General features: G+C 43.1%; 1 protein-coding gene across 1 annotated transcript; it reads right to left on the reverse strand.

Annotated features, from left to right (window-relative positions):
• Nucleotides 1–751: 751 nt before the first annotated feature.
• LOC103280486 (major prion protein homolog) lies at nt 752–9840 on the reverse strand. The gene is made up of 3 exons (XM_008119677.3): nt 9276–9840; nt 4437–4702; nt 752–2038 (listed from the first exon to the last, which is right to left on the reverse strand). Exon 3 carries the CDS (start codon nt 2029–2031, stop codon nt 1144–1146), a length of 888 nt encoding a protein of 295 aa, XP_008117884.1. The 5' UTR covers nt 2032–2038; nt 4437–4702; nt 9276–9840; the 3' UTR covers nt 752–1143.
• Nucleotides 9841–10809: the final 969 nt, after the last annotated feature.

A 10809-nucleotide genomic window follows, 5' to 3' on the forward strand; every position in this document is an offset into this window, starting at 1 on the left:
CTACTGAGAAGGGTAAGATTCTTCTCTCCTTGTCCCTCTGCTGAGCTGAGAACAGGAAGGTATACATTCCCAGCGAAGTTGCCAATACTCAATGATGCCTAATGCACATCGGTATCCAGTGTACCATGGTGCACACCTATGCATATCAGTATGCAATGTATAGTGTTCCATGTAGAACTGGGTGCAATGTGCACTCATGCACAACTGCACATAAGTGCACAATGCTCATCCATTGTCATGGACATCAGATGCTCATGCTGGTGTCCTGTTCTGGATCTTCACAAAGCAGCAAAGTGTCCCTTAGCTCTTTTGCTGCGTAACTCACTACACATAAAGTTATGCAGAAATGGGTCACATAGGATCCAAGTGTTCTTCTTTCTCTCCTTACCATTACAGCATTATCATATTTTCTCCAAGCTAAATGAGGTTTCCCGGAAGAAAATGTGCAATGAGAATTGGCTACCAAGAGAGACATTTTCCAGTCTCTCAATTATATTTTCATGATTACGTTCTGTTAAATTAGGATTTACACAATATGAATGAGAAATGCTTTCACGGTGGTTTGGTCTCTTTAGCACAAAACCGCCTTTGAGCTTCTTTGGCAGAAGACGGTGCCAGAAATGACTTGAAAAGAGCAAGAGTTCACATTCGGCACATTGGGAAACACTTCGTGAGAAAAACAAGGGCAAGAATATCTGTTGTGTCGGAACCAGTTGTTTCTCAATGTTTGCTAGATCAATCACATTACACAGAGATTCCAGGGTCTTTATTATGCTAGATTTTTTTTAATTTAGCAATTTGAATACATCAATAATGTTCACTTTATCCAAGACAGAAGCAGGCAAATTGGGGTCTTCCTACTGTGGTTCCTGTGGCGTCAGATGAAATCCTCCAACATGATTGTGTTTGCCATCACTTTCTCATCTTTCATCTGAGAGCTCTTCACCCTAATTTCCTTCTTACACAAAGCTTGCATTTAGTCCCCTCCTGATCAGGACCCACTCTCATATTTTGCCCTTTAGAGTTTTTCCTTCCAAGATACAGCAATTATTTAAAGAGATATCATGAGATCGACAACAAAGCAGAGGCTTGTATGGAAGTGTATAACCTCAGGGTAGCAGGCGGCCCATGATCTACAAGTGATCAATAACAGAGGAGCTTTGTTAGGAAGAAAAGCATCACCAAAAATGAGGTGTCTAGAGCCACAACCATATCATGACCACTACTGATTCCTTCAAAACTGGTGATAACTGCTCCGCCGGTATTTGTCATCTTGGCTATCTCCCCAGGTTTGCGTTCTCTTGAAGGTCTAAATAGATTTTCAATATACTCCTCTTTGCACATTTGGCGCACCACATGTGGCACAACCTTGATTTCCATCTCATCGGTTTGGTTCACAATAAACTTACTCACAGTGATATTCACACAGTCTTCTATAAAGGTCATGAATGGAGCAGGACGCTGGTCGTAATTTCGAAAATAAACCATGTCGGGATAGCTATCGCGGTGTTCGTACCACCACCGTTCCTCCTTTGGGTCCCAAAAATACAATTCCATGTGGGACAAGGAGCCGCCAAGAAGGAAGCCCCCGGCAGCTCCCACAATGACCTCTCCAGCCACATCCTTTAGTTTAGCTTTGGGTGGCTTCGGCCTCCATGGTTTGGCATCATATGAATCCCAGGGATATCGTGAAGAATATCTATAGTTTTGAGAGTAAAGGTTTGGTTCCTGTGTAGGTCGGCGATAACTGGTGGAACTTCCTGCAGGGCTGTTATATGACCAATATCTCTTTCCTGAGCCGTTGCTAAAAGAAGAGCCAGAACGGCTTGAATCAGAGTGAGATTTGATCTTATGAGAACTAGAACTAGAAGTAGAACGAGAACTGCCAGATCGGGATGAAGAACTCCAAAAATTAATTTTTGAAGATCCTGAACGAGATCCACCCCTTGATCCTCGTGAATCAATGACATCAACCTGAAGAAGAATCAAGACAAATGCTATTGAGCATTGGACCACATACTTCCTCTCCATGGTTGTCCTGTAAAACACAAGAGTGGCATGGTTTCATCAAAAAGGAAACAAAAAAGACGCCAAGAGGAACATTTGAAAGCAGGCAACCATGTTATTAGTCTTCTCTGTCTATGGAGCCACAGTGGCGCAATGGGCTAAACCCTTGTGCTGCTGAACTGCTGACCTGAAGGTCGGCAGTTCGAATCTGTGGGACGGGGTGAGCTTCCGCTGTTAGCCCTAGATCCTGCCAAACTAGCAGTTCAAAAACATGCAAATATGAGTAGATAAATAGGTATCGCTTTGGCAGGAAAAGTCAAAGAGATGCTCCAAGCAGTCTTTTCGGCCCACAACCAGGAGGTGACAACGGAGTTTCCTTCAGAAGCCGGAAATGAAAGGAGAAGCCTTTGGCTTGCCTGTGTTTGTATGTCTCATTGTATGTGATTGCAAGGCATTGAATGTTTGCTTATGTCTGCTGTAAATGTTGTAATTCACCCCTAGGGAAGAAGTGCGGAATATAAATAAAGTGTATTATTATTTTTATTATTGTTGTTGTTGTTATTAAGAGAGCTGGTGCCTCACCAAATTACAACACTTATGATTTCACAGCAATGAGCCAAGGCCGTTAAAGTAGCGTCAACAACCTGCATTAATTCTACATTGTAGAGGGTTCCAAAGCTGCAAATTTTAGTCCTTAGAGCCTATCAGTGTAATTAAATAGCAGTTGTTGTAACCATCACAGGAATGTACAGAATGCCATTCTCAAAGAAAAGATCACAACTGACAGTAAGTTTTCTCCCATCCAAATTCAAGAATCCCAACAGAACTATTAATTTGACAAAGTGTGAGACACCAGCAGGTTTGGGGGGGGGGGGGACCACATTTCTGGGTTGCTGAAAACAAAACCTACAAACTATCTATAGACTCATTCAGAAAATCAAACAAATGCTATGTTCAGCAAAGGACAAGAGGGATCCTCTCACCTCTGCAGAAGTCTACCATATACCATGCAGCTATGGACAAGCCTACATAGGGACCACCAGACACGAATCAAGGAACACGAAAGGCACTGCAGACTAAGTCAACCAGAGGAGTCAGCCATAGCAGAGCACCTGATGAACCAACCTGGACACAGACTATTATTTGAGAGCACAGAAATGCTGGAGCACTCTAACAACCACCATGTCAGACTACATAGAGAAGCCACTGAAATCCACAAGCATGTGGACAATTTCAGCAGAAAGGAGGAAACCATGAACATTAATAAAATATGGCTACTGTTATTAAAAAAAAACCTCTAAAATCAGGACCATAAATAAAGAACAACACTCAGAAAACAGGGGAATTCCAGGCATGAAACAATCAGGGCCAGCTAACACCGCTCAACAAAGATTCTCCCAGGCAGGAAGAAGCCAGGCTTTGAAGCTGAAAGGCCATTCAGTGCTAATCAATGTGGCGAATTGCAACATTTACACTTGCAACAAGCAGACAAGAGTTATTTCTCCCACCCTGGACATTCCACATATAAACCCCACTTGCCTAGTTTCCAACAGACCTCACAACCTCTGAGGATGCCTTCCATAGATGTGGGTGAAATGTCTGGAACATGGCCATACAGCCTTGAAAACCCACAGCAACCCAGTGATTCCGTCCATGAAAGCCTTTGACAACACATTTCACATCTGTATATTTCCCATTGCTGGTGTCAGCTTTCCCCATTATGCTAAAGGTAGTGGAGAAGAGAATGATGCTGGTAAAATAGAAGGAAAAAGAGTCGACCAAGGGTAAGATGGATGGATCTTATCCTTGAAGTGACTGGCTTGACCTTGAAGGAGCTGGGGATGGCCACGGCCGACAGGGAGCTCTGGCGTGGGCTGGTCCATGAGGTCACGAAGAGTCAGAAGCGACTGAACAATAAACAACAACAGTGGGGAAGCAGAGTTTTGCATTTCATCTCCTCAAAAAGTCTCTTTCTCTTGTAATGGAGACCTGACTTTCCTCAGTTCTTATCTCGTTTAAATCCATAATGGGCTTTTTTTTAGCGGTTTTTGATATTGGATGTCTCCTGTAATAAATCGTGCTTACATTTGCTCTGCAAACAGTGAGACAAAAGCAGAGCGGCAAAGCAAAGGGAAAACAACAGCAGACACGCCCAAAAGAGCATCACTGACCGTTAGCAATATTCATTTGTAAATATTGACATTTGTACAATTTGCTTATGCTTCTCTGGCCTACTACAAAAAGATCTATGGTTCAATCCACTATTAAAGGTTATATTGTAAGACTGGCTTTCCCCCTTTCTGTTTGTCAGCTTCCTTCTTGCTTGTTCTGGTAGTTGAATATAGACCCAAAACGTCCAGATATGCCCCACAAAATGCTTCAGTTTAAACATTTTCCATGTGATCATAATATACACAAGTGTAACTTACAGTTATCAGGGAGTCTTTTTGGAGGCTCTCTTCTTGAGCATCTGAAAATCCTCTCACAGTGGAATAAGAGGTGGGGCACATTCAGACCATGACGAATATCTCGACTTGTTATTCTTATCTCACAGCATCCAATGTTTAAGAAGCCGCTGAAGAATCCGGCCTCTCATTCTGCTAATGGATTAGGAAATGAGATGTTCCAAAAAGCACCTTGGAGAAAAACCAGAAACCTCAGAAGCCAGGCAACATCTCAGCTTTCCACATCTGCTCTGAGAATGAAAGATGTAATAATTCAATTTAATACATTTAATTTTTTTACAAACCTTGGAGTATTTTTAAAGCAATAGGTGGACCCATTATTCTGATCAGAACTGACTGTTTTGCGAGAGGAGAGGTGTTTCTAATAAGTAAAGGTTTTCCCCTGACATTAAGTCCAGTCGTGTCCAACTCTGGGGCTTGGTGCTCATCTCCATTTCTAAGCTGCAGAGCCTGCATTGTCCATAGACACCTTCAATACTGGTGGTAACTGCTCCGCCGGTATTTGTCATCTAGGTCATGTGGCCAGCATGACTGCATGGAGCGCTATTACCTTCCCGCCGGAGCAGTACCTACTGATCTATTCACATTTGCATGTTTTCAAACTGCTAGGTTGGCAGAAGCTGGGGCTGACAGTGGGCACTCACCCCGCTCCCCAGATTCGAACCTCCGACCTTTTGGTCAGCAAGTTCAGCAGCTCAGTGGTTTAACCCACTGCACCACCAGGGGCTCTGCTGTTCCTAATGTGTTACAATAAATCAGGCATGGGCAAACTTTGGCCCTCCAGGTGTTTTCAACTGCAACTCCCACCATTCCTAACAGCCTCAGGTCCCTTCCTTTTCCCCCTCAACCGCTTAAGCCCATGCCTGAACTAAATGATTTCAGTTCTATAGACTGCTCCGTACCATTTGACCCATACTACTGTATATGTTTTATCTATGTTTGTTTTTCCTTGTACGCCTTTGTATCTTGCAAGCTTCTTTTCATCCCAGTTTAGGGGAAAGGCCAAGATATAACTAAGGCAATGCAATGCTATACAAAATACAGAAAAATAATGGCAGGCTTGTAAAAGGACGCCTCCTCTGGTTTGCAACACCCCCTAGTGTTCATAGTGATTCTAAGACATCTTTAAAATGCAATAATTTCTGCATCTGCTGCTCAGTCCTTTAGTCGTCTCCGACTCTTCGTGACCGCATGGACCAGTCCACGCCAGAGCTCCCTGTCAGCCGTCACCGCCTCCAGTTCCTTCAAGGTCAACCCAGTCACTTCAAGGATACCGTTCATCCGTCTTGCCCTTGGTCGGCCTCTCTTCCTTTTTCCTTCCATTTTCCCCAGCATCGTGATCTTTTCCAAGCTTTTCTGTCTCCTCATGATGTGGCCAAAATACTTCATCTTTGCCTCTACTATCCTTCCCTCCAGTGAGCAGCCATTGGGCATTATTTCCTGGAGAATGGACTGGTTGGATCTTCTTGCCAAGGTCCAAGGCACTCTCAGGATTTTCCTCCAGCACCAGAGTTCAAAAGCGTCTATCTTCCTTCGCTCAGCCTTCCTTATGGTCCAGCTCTCACATCCATAGGTTACTATGGGGAATACTATTGCTGTGACTATGTGGACCTTCATTGCCAGTATGATGTCTCTGCTCTTCACTATTTTGTCAAGGTTGGCCATTGCTCTCCTCCCAAGAAGTAAACGTCTTCTGATTTCCTGGCTACAGTCTGCATCTGCAGTGATCTTTGTGCCTAGAAATATAAATTCTGTCACTGCCTCCACGTTTTCTCCCTCTATTTGCCAGTTATCAATAGGTGTGGTTGCCATGATCTTGGTTTTCCTGACGTTTAACTGCAGCCCGGCTTTTGCACTTTCCTCTTTCCCCTTGGTGATAAGGCTCCTCAGCTCTTCCTCGCTTTCAGCCATCAGAGTGGTATCATCTGCATACCGAAGGTTGTTAATGTTTCTTCCAGCAATTTTAACTCCGGCCTTGGATTCCTCAAGCCCCGCATGTCGCATGATGTGTTCTGCATACAAGTTGAATAGGGAGGGCGATAGTATACTATACAGCCCTGCCGCACTCCTTTCCCAATCTTGAACCAGTCTCCTGTTCCGTGATCTGTTCTTACTGTGGCTACTTGGTCTTTATACAGATTTCTCAGGAGACAGACAAGGTGACTTGGTATCCCCATACCACCAAGAACATGCCATAGTTTATTATGATCCACACAGTCTAAACAGAATACATAACATTCAAAGACAAATAATGCCTTTTTCCAATAACCCGGGCACTGCCGGGTCCCCAAGCTAATAGTCAATAGGCTTGCTCAAATAATTCGTTTTCCCCGTTAACCGTTATTAATTCGTTATTTTCGTTTGTTTTGAAGCAATTTTGAAGCATTGGTTGTCCACACGTCTGGATATCGCGGTTTCGAATCGCGAGAGGCCGTTTTTCGTTATGTCGTCGTTTTTTTCGTTAGGAAAAAAAAGCTTTTGCAAATCACCCAAACTCCCACCATTCAGGCCCTTTCCTTTTGCCCCTCAGCAAAAGGGCTCAGCCAATGGGAGGGGGCGAGGGGGAAGGAGGCCGAGGAGGAGGAGGAAGACGGAGGGGGGAAATGGCCGCCGCCGCCGCCGCCTCGCCTCAGCTCAGGCCTGGTGTCTCTCTGTGAGGCGGGAAGGCGGCAGATGGAGCCGGGAATGGAGAGACCGAGAGAGACAGAGAGGGGCCCGGTGGTGAGGTTTTGACGTCTGTGCGAAGCTAGGCAAGTGGGGTTTATATATCTGTGGAAGGTCCAGGGTGGGAGAAAGAACTCTTGTCTGTGGGAGGCAAGTGTGAATGTTGCAATTGGTCACCTTGATTAGCATTGAATAGCCTTGCAGCTTCAAAGCCTGGCTGCTTCCTACCTGGGGGAATCCTTTGTTGGGAGGTATTAGCTGGCCCTGATTGTTTCCTGTCTGGAATTGCCATTTTCTGGGTGTTGTTCTTTTACTGTCCTGATTTTAGCTTTTCTGTAGCTAAAAATGCATATAAAATTGATTCTATAGGGAGGATAAATGATTGGATTTCAACTCCTACAGCTTAGCTTTCTCTGCCAATAATGGTACCATATCAAACTAAACCTCCCAAGATTCTGTAGCAGTGAGCCATCTTGGATATTGTAAGGGATTTATTATTATTATTATTATTATTATTATTATTATTATTATTATTATTATTATTAGACCTTGCTCCCAGGAAGGTGCCTTCGCTGTGGCTCCCAACTTATCTATCTATCTACCTTTCCACATATTCTCCACATTGTGTGTATGTGTATGTATATTATATATACATGAGCCCCGATGGCGAAGTGTGTTAAAGCACTGAGCTGCTGAACTTGCAGACCGAAAGGTCCCAGGTTCAAATCCCGGGAGCAGAGTGAGTGCCCGCTGTTAGCTCCAGCTTCTGCCAACCTAGCAGCTTGAAAACATGCCAATGTGAGTAGATCAATAGGTACCGCTGTGGCGGGAAGGTAATGGCACTCCATGTAGTCATGCCGGCCACATGACCTTGGAGGTGTCTATGGACAACACTGGCTCTTGGGCTTAGAAATGGAGATGAGCAGTCCCCCAGAGTCAGACATGACTGAACTTAACGTCAAGGGATACCTTTACCTTTACCTATACACACACACACACACACACACACACATTATGCAGGGACTATATATATATTATATATATACACACAGTATATATCACACACACACCAATTTAACAAAGTTTCAGCCACAAAAACAAAGTTTCTGAAGTAGAACAATGACTTTCACAGTAAAGACAACCCAATTTAACAGGAAATAAGACTTTCAAACCAGGAACAGATTTCTGCAATTATTAAAAAATGGTTTATTATAAAAGCTATGAAAATTCGCCAAAAATCAGAGGATAAGGGAAACGTTCCAAATGTTGGTGAGCTATCAGTGTTAAATGTGTTCTACCACTGTACCAAGTTGGAAGAAGATCACTCAAAAAATGAGGGTGGGAGAGTCCTGTAAAGTCCTCTCCCTCTGTGCTGTTTTTAGGAATTGCGCATGCGCGTCCGCCATTAACGAATTAATTTAGAAAATAACGAATTTTCGTTAATTTCGAATTTTTGGGGGGGACAAATTCAGAAATACCATCAGAAACGAAAAGCTGCCCCCCTCTAGTTTTGAAACGAGTTTAGAATCAAATTTTTCGTGGATCGATCAAGCCTAGTAGTCAATAAAGCAGAAGTAGATGTTTTCTGAAACTCCCTGGCTTCCTCCATTATCCAGTGGATATTGGCAATTTGGTCTCTGGTTCCTCTGCCTTTTCTGAACCCAGCTTGGACATCTGGCAACTCTTGCTCCATGTATTGCTGGAGTCTTCCTTGCAGGATCTTGAGCATTACCTTACTGGCATGGGAAATAAGGGCCACTGTACAGAAGTTTGAGCATTCTTTAGCATCTAGACAGCCTTTAAAGTGACATTTCAAACCCATTAACTGGACTGAAGTTTTGAACAGAAATGGTTTTAATCAACTAACACAGTCACTTGTCCTTCAAGAGAGGTTGAGTGTCACTTCTGCCACCATGCCATCTTGGCCAGATGCTCCCCAATGAGTATCTGGAACTCTGGAGGTCCCTTTTGTAGTGGTTTGATGATAATAAATAAAAGCTCTTACGTGTGCCCACGATCCAGAGTCACCCGCAGAACAATAGTATGCCACTCAGGTTTGCAAAACTAACATACAGGAACTTTACTGATACAAGAAATAAAAAAACAGTAGTATTTACAATGATCCCTCTGATCACTTACAGATATCTACAGTTATAAATAGTCCTTTCTCAGTCCACAAATCTGCATCAGAGAAGAATACAGTCCTCGTTCTTCTCCCTCTTTTCTCAGCAGCAAACAGGCCTCAAAAGAGTAAGGCCTCTCTGAGTACACTGCTTTCTTTTCACCAGCAGTACTCAATCAGCACTGAAAACTTGTCCAAACAGGTTTTGCAGCAGCAAAACAGAAACAGTATCAAATCAATCCCCAGATCTTTGCAGGCTCATCCAATTGGCTTCATGCACTTCATTTTCCAAGTTAACACATACAGCACAGTGCCTTTGCAAATCATGACACCTTTTAACATCTTTTAACACCTGGGGCTCCTATTCCTCCTGGGACACCCACCTGGAGCCCATTGAAGCTAAGAGCAGACTATATCTTGCAACTTCAATAGCGATCACCGAGAAAAGGGAAGAGACCAGGCCCTGGCCGCCATTCTGTTTGCAGCACATTACTGTCTGTCATTCTTCTGGCTCCTGCAAGTGCTCTTGACATCATCTACTGATCAATGTCATTGCTGCAGCCGTGGCTTCCCTCTGTAGCTGCTGGCCTAACTATCACTCATTAGGGTTTTAAATACCCTAACGCCAGATGCCAATTATCTTTCTAAGACATGGACTACTGCTGGCACTTTACGACTCCTCACCATCTGTGAAATCTTGGCTCTGCGCCTGCCTTTTCCTCTCCTCTGCTTTAGTTCCCTCTGTTTAGGTTTTCCCAATAGTGTAGATTCTTCCATTTGTATTAGTTTTTTGGGTAGATAAATAAATAAATAAATCAAGAGGTTTTATGCCAAGGAAAATAGACTTCAGGTTGACTGTAAAGGAGGGTAAAGTGTTCTTGCTCCTCTGTCCCATCCGCTTCCCCTCTTTCCCCTTAAACTGAATAAGAATTTATTTATTTTTATTTATTTATTAAACTTGTATACCGCTACTCCCAGTTTGGCTCCCAGTTTGGTTTACAGAAATAGATTAAAACAATACACTTGGCTTTAAAATAACAATAAAAACAACAATAAAAGCAACAATAAAAACAGACATGGCCCCGAGTTTTTCACCCATTGAAAGCTTGTCGGAAGAGCAAGGTTTTGCAGGCTTTCCGAAAGGCAATGCATTTAATTCTCACAATAGACATCACACACACATATATCATCTACATACTGTATATACAAGTCCAAGTATGCATGCAAGTATGTATTGCAAATGCTGTTTTGGTTATGTCTTGTGATGTTGTTTGTTATGTTTATTATGTTTAACTTTGTTGTATGGTGTTTTTTGACAACTGAATGTTTTCATGTTCACGTTAGAAACCGCCCTGAGTCCTCTCAAGGAGATGGGGTGGTATATAAATAAAGTTTTATTATTTTTATTATTACAAGTTGTAGTTGCTCATCTGGAAAAGAAAGCATTGCACATTCATTGCAATTGGGAACAGACACGTATACTGTACTTAAACATTCCATCCTGTATGAATTCCTCCTAAGTCCAATTCCATCAAAGCCAATGCTGTAATG

Source organism: Anolis carolinensis, unplaced genomic scaffold (genome assembly GCF_035594765.1).
Source record: "Anolis carolinensis isolate JA03-04 unplaced genomic scaffold, rAnoCar3.1.pri scaffold_8, whole genome shotgun sequence".
NCBI classification, from domain to species: domain Eukaryota; kingdom Metazoa; phylum Chordata; class Lepidosauria; order Squamata; family Dactyloidae; genus Anolis; species Anolis carolinensis.

Coding starts and splice junctions, on each gene's coding strand:
- LOC103280486 (XM_008119677.3), bottom strand. CDS start 2,031: ATGGAGAGGAAGTATGTGGTCCAATGCTCAATAGCATTTGTCTTGATT.